The sequence below is a fragment of the Daucus carota genome, chromosome 9, assembly GCF_001625215.2.
Source record: "Daucus carota subsp. sativus chromosome 9, DH1 v3.0, whole genome shotgun sequence".
In the NCBI taxonomy this organism is placed as follows: Eukaryota; Viridiplantae; Streptophyta; class Magnoliopsida; order Apiales; family Apiaceae; genus Daucus; species Daucus carota.
The window spans coordinates 3,283,561-3,298,450 of NC_030389.2; the positions used below are offsets into that span (position 1 = coordinate 3,283,561).

General features: G+C 31.7%; 1 protein-coding gene across 2 annotated transcripts; it reads left to right on the forward strand.

Annotated features, from left to right (window-relative positions):
• Positions 1-2,666: 2,666 nt before the first annotated feature.
• Positions 2,667-9,341, forward strand: LOC108200259 (probable sphingolipid transporter spinster homolog 2). 2 transcript variants are annotated; one of them, XM_017368354.2, is made up of 16 exons: positions 2,667-2,996; positions 3,524-3,655; positions 3,863-3,964; positions 4,136-4,240; positions 4,362-4,437; positions 4,627-4,701; positions 4,912-5,014; positions 5,096-5,161; positions 5,496-5,547; positions 5,663-5,760; positions 5,841-5,917; positions 6,111-6,224; positions 7,492-7,611; positions 7,793-7,921; positions 8,598-8,676; positions 8,997-9,341. In XM_017368354.2, exons 1-16 carry the CDS (start codon positions 2,947-2,949, stop codon positions 9,128-9,130), a joined length of 1,512 nt encoding a protein of 503 aa, XP_017223843.1. In that variant the 5' UTR covers positions 2,667-2,946; the 3' UTR covers positions 9,131-9,341. The 2 variants fall into 2 exon arrangements, with proteins under 2 accessions (XP_017223843.1, XP_017223844.1); XM_017368355.2 differs by having other exon boundaries at positions 2,736-2,996; positions 5,499-5,547.
• The last annotated feature ends 5,549 nt before the right edge of the window (positions 9,342-14,890 follow it).

The window sequence follows — 14,890 nt, forward strand, 5'->3', positions numbered from 1 at the left end:
TGTCACTGAAATTAGGTTCGGATTTAATTATTAGCATTACATATTATGTGTAGCATTATTAAAATATAGTGGTAGTCTATAATATTTTGATGATTTGATATATATTTGTATATTTATATATAGTACTTTTTATGTCTCTAAGGTCGTTTATCTTGGATGATAAGAATTTTACACGCATTTCATCGCCTTTAAAAGATGTAGTTTCAAATATAACTTTATTTTTTTCTTCCGAATGAAAATTCAGCGTTTGAATTTTCACACAAAAAAACCCACAAAAATAAGTTATGGAACTGTGTTTATTAAGAGTCTTAAATACGTGCTAAGCAGTTGAAAAAACTGTAAACTAATGAGAGGGACAGAGGGAGTAATAATAATATAAAATGATGCATTATATATAGAGGACAATCATCGAAAATTAAGTTTTCACCTCTATTTATTTATCTTGAAAATTGTAATAGGATAAAGTTATTAAAATTTTTGAAGATAAATTTAAAAGAGATCTTAGACTGAGTTAGTCGATTGAAACTTTAATAGCGAAAGATGATACGTCATATCACTCAATTACACTTTATCATATGAGAGGAGGTGAATTGTTTGAAGTAATTAATTTCATATTCATGATTTATTGAATTTTTAGAATTTAATTACGATTTTTTCTGATTTTAATTTTCATCGGATCATTTTATATTATTATTGTTATATATAAAGATATAAACATACGACACATCATCAAAATATTACATACTATCACTATGTATAAATGATGCTACAAAAAATTATCATAATGCTAGTAATCAAATCCGAACCTAAGTTGGTGGCTAAAAATAAAACCAAACCTAACATTAGTGACTAAAAGAAAAAATAAATTAGTTGAGTGGTAAATTTCTAAAAACGCTATAAGTTGAGTGGCAAAAAAATCTATTTCCCCTATTACAATATGTACAACACATATACTTTATTTCCTTCACTATGATTTTCCCTACTTTTTCCTAGTAAGGTTTTAACGAGACATGATATCTGTACGTGTCATCTGAGGAATGTTATGTATATTAGTAGATGATCTTTCAATATTCCAAACTCTGACCTTTGATCTTTCACCTTCATTTAATTATCTTTGATTTTACAACTTCATATCTCTTGACTTTATAAATACATGTGACTCATGCTTGTAGGTCTATAAATAAACCTTATACTTGAGCTTACAAGACATAAGATTAATCCTCTTCACTCTACAGTGTAACCTATATTACATAACACACGATGTTATTAATTTATCGAAATTTTACTCCCCTTAGGACATTTTTCCCGAAAAAATGTTTTTTGATAATAAATACTCACTCTTTCCCATTTTAATAGTCCACATTGCACAAAATCACACATATTACAAAATACTCCCTTCGTCTCAATTCACATGTCCCTTTTGCTTTCCGAGAAGTCAAATTGACTAATTTTTGACCAGCTATTAAAAAAATATTTATTCGTTGTTTTAGAAAATAAAAAGTTACATATTAAAATAGACTAGATTTACTTTTTGATGATATTTTTCTTTAAAAAAATTTCAATTATATAATACATATATATTTCAGTCAACGTATAGTCAAGTTGACTAGTCAAAAGTCAAAAACGACATGTATATTGAGACAGATGGAGTATTAAATGTGATATGTTGTTATCATAGCCATGCATTGGTTATACAAAATACTACTACTATTTCATCCATTTTGTTAAAAGTCAATATAATTTGCATCATAAATTATGAAATTTGTGTGGGCTGATAAATGTCGACATTGAAACTTGTATAAAATTTATAGTCCCTCCGTCCCACAGTACAAGTCTCTTTTGAAAAAATTACGCATATTATAAAAACATTAATTAGATAATATTTTTTCACTTGTATCCCTAATAAATGTATGAATGTAGACTCTTATTCAACCTCATTAATTTTGCTACAACTTTTAAGAAGAGTAATTTTGAAATAATGTCAATATATTTGCATTGAAAATTAAAAATAAACCAGTAATATGAGGGGAAAAAAATCCAAAAGAGATTTGTAGGGAGCATTAAATAAAGGGGATAAATATCAAGTTGGTGACTCGTTTCGTCCAAATGTATCAATTGAGTTACCGATTTCCAAATTGACTCAAATGAGACACTCATTAAAAAATTTTGTATCAAAAATATCACTCTATCGTTAGTCGAAATTTTGAAAGTATTATATATTGAGTTTCGCACATTTTTTATGAATGGTATTATATCTAAATGAAAGATTATCAGTTCTAGTATTTTAGATAATATTTTTAGATTTTTAAAAATTAATCTCCTATGTATTTTTATTTAAATCAAATAAAACAATCAAAAAAATAAAAATAAATAGTTGATAAAATTTTAAAAATCTAAAAATATTAGTAAAAATAGTAGGACTCGGAATCTTTCATTTGGATGTAATACCATTCTTAAAAAATGTGCGAAACTCAATATATAATATATTTAAAATTTCGACTAACGATAAATTGATATTTTTTATACAAATTTTTCTAATGAGTGTCTCATTTGAGTTAATTTGGGAATCAGTAACTCAATTGATACTTTTGGACGAAACGAGTCACAACTTGATATTTATCCCTTAAATAAATTAAGGAGGACAAGTAATATGAGAAATTTTTCTTAACACTATTACAAATGAGTGAGTAGCTCGTTAGCCTAAAGATCAGCTTCCGGGGAGTAATTAAATTCTTGCGTAAGTCATCTGGCTTTAACTGATCTTTCAAGATTCAACTTTGATTAGAAACAAACAAGAAGAAGATCTGATCCTATTCACTCTTTTAACCCACCAAGTCAAAACTCATTACAATATATCTTCTCACATATACGCACAAAATAAACGCACGAAACCAACAGGTCATTAACTCTTTGGTAGTTGCGCCTTGACAACACAACAGAACAGTCATGGCCACAGCTTCAACCGCTTCTGACCCTTCTTGGTTTTCTCCCAAAAGGTATCATTTCAATTCTATGTGTATTTATAAATGTGTTTGAATCTTGATTCTTGGTTGGTAATATTAAAATGGCAGAGATTTGTGGTCATGTTGGACTGTTTTGGTCAATTGGGTGATTGAAAGTTTGAATATTTAGTTGAATTTAAGGAAGATTTTGGTGAATTAATCATTTGATTCTTGAATGGTACTGTAGCATGCTAGAGATTTGTGATCATGTTTGAGTGTTTTTCTTAATTGGATCATAGGAAGTTTGAGTGTTTAGTTGAATTTGAGCAAGATTTTGATGAATAGATCATTGAGGGGTTGTTGGGTCATGGAATTTGATGTAGTTTTGGCGAATTTGAAGTTGGGTACGTTTATATGGACAATTAGAGTAATTTGTTTGGAGATTTAATGATTTTAAATTTTCATAATCTTGACTTGTATGATGAAGCGTTTTTGTGGAAGTTGTATACAGTTGAAAAGGGATGTATTTCAAGGACTATGTCATTTGTATTGTGTTATGATCAATGTTGGTGTGTTTGCAGGTTACTTGTGATATTTTGTGTGATTAATTTGATAAACTACGTAGATCGTGGCGCAATTGCCAGTAACGGAGTGAATGGGAGTCAAAGGATTTGCGAAACAGGCGGTACTTGTTCTTCTGGTAGTGGAATTCAGTGAGTCATTTTTAAGTATTTGGTCCAAATAATATATTTATTACTAGCTTCAGTAGTTCTTTTGATAGTATGTCGTGATACAGGAAAAATATCCAGCACTCTCTTGCTAATATAAACCTTTTCCAATTAAGTATGAAGGATAAAACATTTTTAGCAATTATTGTAAAAACTTCACTTGAGTTAATTGAACCCTTATAACATGCGCAGAGGTGATTTTAACTTGAACAACTTTGAAGATGGTGTTATATCATCTGCATTCATGGTTGGGCTTCTTCTAGCATCCCCCATATTTGCATCCTTGGCACACAGGTACTAGTCTACTTGTCAGAAAACTTTCATGCTGGACTTTTAATATGAGATTACTTGAAGTGAGGTATTATCAAACAGGCATTTTGTACATTTCAGAGTCGTCAGAGGTGGAATTTGTGATGTTATTTTCAATTGAAATGTGATTTTGGTTATATGTACATGTATTTGCAGGGTTAATCCTTTTAGGTTGATCGGGGTTGGATTGACAGTCTGGACTGTTGCTGTTGTGGGCTGTGGCATTTCTTTTAATTTCTGGTCTATTGCTGTCTGCCGCATGTAAGTACATTATCTGTGTAATTAATCTTATTTGGGGCGTGCTTCACTTTTTGGAACATATCAATATATAATTATAGATTATGTGTCACACTGTTCATTTTTTACTTAAGTGTTTCTTCAGGTTAGTGGGTGTTGGTGAGGCGTCTTTTATAAGTCTTGCAGCTCCATTTATTGATGATCACGCCCCAGTCCATCAGGTTCTGATTACTTCTGTGATCTATCTCACTAGAATGAATTTCATATTCATGTTAAAATTCTCAGAAACATTTTAAAGGTCTTCATATATTAGTATAATTTAAAAGCATTAGGTTGATCTTATTTTTTTGGTTATTGAAGTAGTAGTTCCTCCCTGTATATCTTAATCTTTTCAAGTGACTTATATACAGAAAACGGCTTGGCTTGGTATTTTCTACATGTGCATACCATCTGGAATTGCACTTGGTTATGTGTATGGTGGTCTGGTACGTACACATATTTGGCTTGTAATTTACATAAGAATCTCCTATAATATGTTAACTGGTGTATAAATTTATAAATTCATTCTGATTTTACTACAATATCTTCATTGTCTGGTACTGTTTAAGCCATATCGATTATATTCTTTGAGCTGTGGATTTGAACTTCTTTGAGATGGTTAAATAGTATTCCTTGATATGTTTCTTGTTTAATAGGTTGGAACGTATATTAGTTGGCGTTTTGCATTTTGGGGGGAGGCACTTTTAATGCTTCCATTTGCTATTTTAGGTTTTGTAATGAAACCATTGCAGATGAAAGGTACTAGTTTGGTTGGAGATCACTTTGCTGTTGCATACTTGCATTATACTTTAAATGTTTCTAAGCAGTTTGTGGACACAGGTTTCTCAGCTTCTGGCTTGAGTAAAAAGTTTGGATCCTTAGAAAACAATGTACCTGAAGTTGAAGGTATTTCATATGAAAATAGTATATGTGGGTGCAATGATATTATTGTATAAATTATTAAATCGTGGTGTAATTCCTGTTTTTCATTTTATTATCCATAACCCACAGATTAAAAAGTGTTCAATAACTGCTATTATTCTACAATGACATATGATAAAACATGTTTGCTTTTATCGTTTGAACACTCTGTCTATATCTGTTACAGATTGACAGTTTTCATTAATGGCAAGCATGTCTAAGCTATCTCACAATTTTCTTCATCCTCTATTACAGTATATCCCCATCCATTACAAATATTTGTTAGTTCCTAACCGAGATTCTTTTGTTAATATATTAGCAGGTTTTCCAAATGGCTCACATTCTCCAAGCGAGGATTATAAACCTTCAAGGTGAGGCTCTCTGTTTTGCTGCTATAACTAAACTTCTTATTTCACCATTTTTAGTTCTTGTTTTAATTAAAAACACATGTTTTGGTTTAATCTGTTTGATGTTGCTCTATCACAGTTTAAAAGATGAAAGTGCTATCACGGCTCAGTTGTCGAGATTTCTGAAAGATATGAAAGTGCTTTTGGCCGACAAGGTTTATGTTGTCAATGTTCTAGGTACTTGACTTATTTGAATTTATAAGTTTGAGATTGTTAAAATTTTGTTGCTGATATTTTACATCTGATTTTGCTTTCAGGTTACATAGCTTACAATTTTGTCATAGGGGCATACTCATATTGGGGTCCAAAGGCTGGGTATAACATCTATAATATGGTGAGCTCTTTACAAACATTAATATACTAATTAAAAAGATAACTTGTTATATTATAAATATAAAACGGATATACAGAAAGAGCCTTCTATTTTTGTTAAATAAACTGTTCAATCCCTAGGCACCATATGTTTATAGTAAAAAGTAAAAGAAAGTGGTACCTAATTATCTTCCTCTATATTTGTTGTTCCTCAGAACAATGCTGATATAGTTTTTGGAGGAGTCACAATTGTATGTGGCATAGTTGGAACACTAGCTGGAGGTTTTATCTTGGATCTTATGACGGCCACAATATCCAATGCTTTTAAGGTAAACACTTGCTTTGTATCTATTTTGTGTGACAACTGTACTACATACTTGTTAAGGCGTAAAGGCGGGGCTAGGCGCCATTGCGCTGTGTACCTTCTCAGGCTGGTAGTTGCTAGCTTAGGCGGCCATTAGGTGGATTATACATTTAACCATATATATTGGCTATCTATTTTAAGTACATACATATATATGTTATAATAAAATAGAATAACCATAATTATATCATATATAATTATATATGCTTGTATAACTCTAGAAAGAAGAAAACTTTCGGCAAAAATTCGATTCTGAAAGAAGCAGAGCAAAATCGCACATGCTTCTTTCCTCGCTAGACGGTTAGAAATTAGGGTCTAAAGCTCTTTGATGTTATGCTGTAGTAAAAGGATTTGATCGCAGAGGAGTAGGGATCATATCTTTTTCCTGTTTCCAGTGGGATAAAGAAGGATCAGATTTTTCCTAGCTTATTTTGTCTTCAAAATAGCTAATAAGATTTGCTATAGAAAAAAAATGTAAAAGTGCGCCGCAAGCGTGAAATAATTGAGCTCAGAGCATATTCCCACTTGGCATAACTTGGCTGCTAGTGTACCACCACTTTGGAATTTTTACCTGCATTCTAAGTGATCAAGTCTGGTTCATATATCAATTTTGAGCTTCGAGACGAAGCATGAAACTTTATTTAGAAGATTTTTGATTTGAAGGAGAATATGAGAATTCTGTACCTAGTTGTAATGTATTTGACTTCATATAAATAAAGTAATAAAAAGAGTTCTTGTTGATTCCCTAAATCAGTAATAATGTGATCTCACACTTGGAGAGCCACATACCCACTGTGATGAACTCTTTTTCCTGGACTCTGGTGGAAGTGTCTTAAATGGGTTGAAAAGTTTCTAAATGTTTTTCTCAGTAATGCTTTTAACTTTCAAACATTTCGTCCCAAAAGTGTTACGTTTTTATACCCATGTCCAAGTTTGCATGGACATTCGGGTTGAAATAAAGAGTGCGGATAACAGAGGCGATGAATGTGTTTAGTGTGATTTGTAAAAGCATTCCTGAGGTTTGATATATTTCCTTTCTGTTTTCTGTTCTCTTTAAATTGGCATCAGAAGATGTTCAACAAAGTAATCCCGCAATTGATAATTGTTAAAATGACGTAAAAAGAAAAGCATAACCTCTGGCATTTGGTTTTGTAATCTTTAGTTATATAGTAATTAATATATCTAGTATAATTATCATCAGGATCTTTATAGTGTTTTCTCAATATTTGCAGCTTCTTTCAGTGGCAACATTTTTTGGGGCAATATTTTGCTTCGTTGCCTTTTGTTTTAAAAGCTTGTATGGCTTTCTTGCTTTCTTTGCAATCGGGGAACTTCTAGTATTTGCTACTCAGGTACATTTCCTTACAAGTGACAATTTGCTTTTTAAGCTTTTTCATTTATTAAATATAATCTGTGCATGATAGATGATAGCATATCCAGATTATGCCTTGATAGCAGACCATTGGTCATTTGAAATTTAATTCGAAGTGAAGTCTTCTCTGCTTTACACTATTAAGTAATTCCCAATTGCAGGGCCCTGTGAACTATGTATGTCTCCACACTGTTAAACCAAGTGTAAGACCATTAGCTATGGCCATGTCTACCGTCTCGATTCATATTTTTGGGGATGTGCCTTCTTCTCCCCTCGTTGGTGTAGTCCAGGTTTGATTTTTTTTAGTGTAACTATTCCCTGGGAACATAATTTTATCTTTGCTCTTTGCTCATTGTGTAAATTTCCAAGTTTCCTACTAATAGATGATAGTGACAGGTTCTACAGCTTGAGCTTATATTATTTTTAATTTCTCATGCTCCATTCTTCGATTTGGAAACCTGCTAATTACGCATACACAACAATTTTGAGCTTTATGCTTCTGTGGGTTTTGAACTTGCATTAATGGTGGTGGTTATTCTATTGATCATCCTTTTTTGATTCTAAATGATTTTTCTTTCTTTCTTATAGAATGTACTGACTGCGAAGAAAATATTTAGATTTCCCTAGTTCCACATCGAAAATCTCTGACCCATTTCAAATAGCCTTTGAACTTTTGTTTGATTATTTGACCTATATGTCCAGTCTCCTGGACTTACTAGCATGTTCTGTTATTTAGCTTCTTTTTAATTCCTTTCAATAACTAGATTTTCAGTTTGAAGCCAATTTTTGATCTATTCAATAATCATAGTTAAAAGTTGGTCACATTTTGTGTGATGAAAAATGTTGGTACGGGGCTTATTAACAGTTGTGGTGCTTCAGAGTTTTGGTTCTAGCTACATTGTTTTTGCAGGCAATGCTCATAACTCTATGTTCATAGAAGTATCTAATACATGGCATATACTGCAGGATTATCTGAATGACTGGAGGAAAACTTCTCTGATCCTAACCTCTATTTTCTTTTTGGCGTCTGCAATTTGGTTCATAGGTAAAAAAATCTATCTATATACATCACTTCGATAAATTTTCATTACTCCAAACTATATCCAATTATCCATACATTTTCCTTTTCTATTACAAATTTGGACTTCTTGCATTAAAATTCTGCCTGTGGAAATTAATTTTCTTTGGAAGGATGTTTGAGATAATTAGAGATGTGGATAGTACTAACCATCAGTCTTTCATTAAGAAACGAAATTTACGTCTTACCAAAGAACAATCGATATTCAGGCATCAGTGCATCACTGTTTTATTACATCAGAAATTCCTTTGGCTATATGTTTTGTTGATCTTTTGTAAATTTTGCAGGAATATTCCTTCATAGTGTGGACAGATTTAATGAAGACAGTGAGCATTCAGTCAATGGAAGTGGCGCTTCAAGCTCTATTCCTTTGCTTAAAGAAGATGCAATAGAAACAGCAGAACCTACGGCCGAGCTATAGTTTTAAATGTAATTTCCACGTCTCGAGATGTTGATAATATGTAGTATGCCTGTACATAATGACTCAATTCTTAAGATGGTCTTCATTTTTACTCCTGTTCTTAAGAATCGAGATGTAGACGTTGATTCATGTAGTTGGGATGAAACATGTACACACTTATCAAATCGTAAACCGTATAGAAGCATTAGAGAAAATGTTGTATTATGCAAAATAGATCGCCGTAAATGCCAGATCGCTTTCTTTCCCCACCGGAAGTATGCATCTCTATATTTCCACTGTTTGTCGAATAAAGCAGGCAAAGAAAAGCATGTTTCTCGCCCATAACTAGCACATGTTGCTTGTTTTATGCAGTGTAGTTCATATGGCGTGCCATGAAAATCAACACATGATTCATGCAGATTCAGTCTTGGCAACGCTAAGTGTGAAGCTGAAAACAATACTCCCTCCGTCCCCTTCAATAGTTTACCTTGAGTTTGGGCACGGAACTTAAGAAATATGTATAAAAGAGTAGAAAAAAGAAAGAAAAGTAGGTAAAGTAGTGGGATCCATTGATTTTTGATATATAAAAAGGAGATAGTGAAGTAAAAGTAGTGTGAAAAGGAAGAAAAACTGGGAAAGTAGTGGGACCTTTTAACTATTTTATGAAAGTTTCGTAATGTAAAGAAATGAGGAAGACATCCAAAAGAGGAAACTGTAAAGAATCTAGAGGACAGAGGGACTACATTCTTCTGAGATTCAGAGGACTAAACCAACCTCTGCTCAGGTAATCGTAGTTAATTACTAAATTATAAACATCTCGAAAACGTTTATCAACCCTTACTTCTAGATATAATATACGATACACCAAACACGAACACGAAAGTATTGCATGCATTTCACACCCACAAACACAAACAAAAACAAATTGTACATTGAGCGGCTGGCTCTCAGTTCTTCCTTTCGAAAAGTTCGGGCCACTTGGCGAGAATGCATCCCTCAATCATGACTAGTAGTCTGTTTGTTCCGGCTTAAAACTCTTTCCGACTTTAAACTGAAAAATGTTTGTGTGATAAGTCAGAAACCGACTTAAAGCCAGAAATAAGCTAGAAACTGACTTCAAAGTCAGAAGTTAGTTTGTGGTATTTTTGCCAGTGAATTAATTTTTTCAATTTTTTCGATAAAAGTTACTCATAAGACATAGATTATCTATAAATCACTTTAATTATTATTATTATATTTTAATAACTCATAAGTCATCAATAAATCAAAATAATTCAAACAGATATTTAAAACTCTTAGCTTATCACATAAATCACGTTGAGTCATAAGTCATTAATTCAGCCAAACGTGCTGCAAAGCAAGTTTGAAAAATTGTTAATTTAGTTCATTAAAGCAAAACCCCTTGGGCTAACATTAGCCCACATACAGAGACTTGACACATTGTGATTCTATATAAACAAATAGAGTAATGCTACATGCACATAAACCCCTACAGAATATTTTCACAGAATGACGTGGCAGAGCCACCTGCGCATAACAGTAATGAGCCTTGTCGGCCACTGACTTTGTATACAGCTTTTTTTTTCATATTCTTTTCTTAATAATGAAATTGATGTTTTAGTTCACTTACAAAATGTTACATTTAGTTTTAACTTTTCTTATACTTTTAATTTTTGTATATCTTTTTTATATTTAATGATTGTATAATTTTTATATTATTTACTTTTCACTTATATTATTTATTTTTTACATTTAATACTTGTTGAGTTTTATATCTAACTTTTTATAAAAAAATTCACAAAAAATAATTTTTTTGTTTTTGTCGCCCACTATGCTTGTACATATATATTTTATTCTCATTTTTTTATTCGAAAATTGAAATTGATTTGATGTTTAGTGTACTTACGAAAAAGTTATTTTTATTTTTTCAACTTCTTATACTTTTCAATTTTCTTATTATTTATATATTTTCTATATTATTTACTTTTTATATTTAACACTTTTATATTTTTTATATCTAACCTCTTATATCAAATTTTTTGAAAAAACAATCTTTTACTCTTGTCGGCCACTATATAAAAGTTATTATTTTTATTTTTATTATTTCTTTTATCAATTTCTTAAAAAGTTTAATTTTATTTTAAAAAATTACAATGAGATATGAATCATAGTTACAACTAAATAAATAAGTATAATTTCACTTATATATTTTGAAATAATATTCTCATTATCAGGCTTTTTATTTATATGAATATAAAATAAAAAGTCAAAAATAAAAAATCCATATTAATACACTACACGATTGAACAAGATGTATAAAAATTATATAACATAAAAAGGATATAAATAATAAAAAAAGTGAAAAGTATAATAAGTTGAAAGAATAATATAAAAATTACACAATTATTAAATATAAAATATAAATAATATAAGTGAAAAGTTAATAATATAAGTGAAAATTAAATAATATAAAAATTATACAATCATTAAATATAAAAAAGATATACAAAAATTAAAAGTATAAGAAAAGTAAAACTAAATGTAACATTTTGTAAGTGAACTAAGACATCAATTTCATTATTGGAAAAGAATATGAAAAAAAAAAAAGCTGTATACAAAGTCAGTGGCCGACAAGGCTCATTACTGTTATGCGCAGGTGGCTCTGCCACGTCATTCTGTGAAAAAATTCTGTAGAGGTTTATGTGCATGTAGCATTACTCAAACAAATAACATAACAATGCACTTCCTCACCACAACCGAAATAACCCATATTTGCATCTTTCTTGTCCTCTGTGAGCAGTTGCAACCTAGGCCAAGTTATGGTGACTTCGAAGGTGTTCATGGTCTCGGTACTTGTCATGGTTCTAGCATGCTCGATGGTCGATAAGACGACGAGCCGGCCTGAGCCATACTTTCCTAGGCTGCCGAATTTCCCAACATTGCCAACCCTGGCACCTTCGTTTCCTCCGATTCCTTTGCCCTCCATTCCCACACCTCTCTTACCGGGATCACTGAGCCCGATGCCCTCCTCCATTCCTGGCTTGCCTGGATTCAATCCGCCTGTTTCTTCTGTCCCCGGACTCCCTAACTTCTTCGGGCCTCCTCGTGCACCTCCTGCCCAAGGTTAAGTGCCTCTGATGTTTTTGAAATCAAGATGGGAAGTGTTCTAGAGTCACGTTTTAGTACATTTGCTAGTAGTTTCAAATATATAGATCATGTCTTTCCGATTTTGTTCTTCTGTAAGTTTTCATCTTATGCGTGTACTTGGCTTATTCAAGGTGTAAACGACTTTGAAGGTCTTTGTTTTGCATGATTTTACTCTCGTTATACTACTTGCTAGTGGAAATAATTTACCACGGTTGTTACTCGTACTCCCCTCCTTCAGGGAGGTGGAGGGAGTTTCAGATAGTTAACTTCACCTCGTTTTTTCCGGGGAAAATCAAACGACAGTCTCCGAACTATTCCGGTTTTATGCGATAGGCTTCTAAATAAAAGATTTTGTAAATTAGGTTTTTAAATTTTCAAATTTTTTTTATCAGGTTCTTCCGTTAAAAAGATTGTGACGCCGTCAGAATCTTACTGACATAGCAATTAAATTTACTGACTTGGACTGTAATTCAACGCAAAAAACGAAATTAAACACACAAAATGAAACTAACATAAAAAGAACATTACATGCCTCTTTTAAACGTTATATTATAATGTAATTTAAAATCAATACAACGTTAAGTTATAAAGGGACTAGGATTCCAGCAAAGCTAATTAGAATTTTTAAATAGTGCAATCAATTGAGTATCTTAGTGGGTGTTTGTTTACCCTCTTAAAAGCCCAGCTTCTCGGTTATAAGTTAGAAGCACTTATTCGTACCGTTTGTGTAATAAGTCAAGAAGCACTTATAAAAAGCTAGGAATGCTAGCTTTTGTCTCATGATTTCTACTTCTTTGCCAAACACTTTAATCACTTATAAGTCTCAACTAGCTTCTAACTTCTACTCCACTTTTTTATTTTAAGCAGGAAGCACTTATTTTAAACTCACCCAAACGACCCCTTATATTCAAGATTACAAACACTCCATGCAAGATATGTTACTAATTTTATTAGGATTTTTGTGTGTGTACTTGCATAGATTCGTTTGGCAAGAATTCGTGTGTTACTTGCATAGACATCAATGAATTTCCTCTAATTTCAAAGATAAACTCTAATCCAACAAATAGATATATGTTATGTGTATGTATATATACAATGGATTCTATTAACGTCTGTCTATATATGAGAAAACATGTCTTTTTTTTAATTATGTTTTTTTTGTCAATTTACACGTCAGCTAACAAGGTTTCAAAGTTAATTGTCACATCAGTAGAATTTTGACGGCGCTAGAATTTTTTAACAGAAGGACCTGATCCAAAAAAATTGAAAGTTAAAGGACCCGATTTGCGGAATCTTTTATTTAGGGATCTATTGCATAAAACGGAATAATTCAGAGACGTATCATTTGATTTTCCCTTCTTTTCGATGTCTTTTTATTTGTACCATCCTTGTTTAGATATAAAACTTTCAGAATATATTTTATATTAGTAAAAATCATTATGTTATATATTATTTTTAAATATGGATGGCAACGGGTCGGATCGGGTCGGGTTTTTTGAGATCCAGACCCGATCCATTATATTTCGGGTCGGGTCGGGTTCGGGTCCAGGTCCGAAACATGAAGATCCAGATCCGATCCGTCGGGTTTTTTCGAGTTTCGGTTCGGGTTCGGGTCTAATTCGGGTATTTAAAAAAATAATATTAAATACAAATAAAAATATATATATTTATAAAAAATGTGATTATGGATTTTTTTTTAACTTTAGAAATATAAAAAAGGGAATTACAGGCTTCATTTATTACAATAAACACGTGAAACATGTTAACTCAATTGTATACAATCATTCAACTTATCATTTATATTTTATTATTTTTATTGTATTTAGATTTTTTAATGCACAATAATTGGGAAAAATAAAATATTGATGAAATAAATATAAATTCTATAGTGCAAATATAAAATTAAGTAAAATGTTAATATTCATACCTAATTAATTCATAATATTTCAATATATATACTTTACATTTAACATATATGTATGTATGTATGTATGTATGTATGTATGTATGTATGTATATATGTATAATATTTTGTATCGGATTTTTATCGGGTTTCGGGTCGGGTCTCGGATCGGATTTAAATCGGGTTTCGGGTCGGGTCTCGGTTCGGAATACCTGAGACCCAGATCCAAACTTTTTCGGGTCCAAAAATAAGATCCAGATCTGGATCCAAATCCAAAAAAATCGGGTTCGGGTAGACCCAATCGGGTCGGAACGGGTCGGGTATCCATCGGGTCGGGTAAAACTGCCACCCCTATTTTTAAAGAGATAAAAAATTATAAATTCTTAAGTCTATTTTATTTTTTAATATAACATAATGATAGTAACCACTAAACCCAAAAAAATTTCTCTCTCCACCTGTTTTTTTTAGCCGTCCCCAGGGGCTTCCATCGGTTTTCACCAGTGGAAAGTCCCAAATCAATTATTTTTTTGGTTTTATTCTTGTTTTTCAATAATACTCCTTCCCAGATAAGGATTTCCATCTTTTAAGATTGTTTTCTTGTTTGATAAAATCTTTTTTTGAATGAGATTTGTTCCCAATTTATTTGGGTTTGTTAATTCTCTACTTGTGAGAGTCTGACGTGTTTTTTGGTGGGTTTTGGTGTGATTCAATGTCCAGGATATTAGATCGGT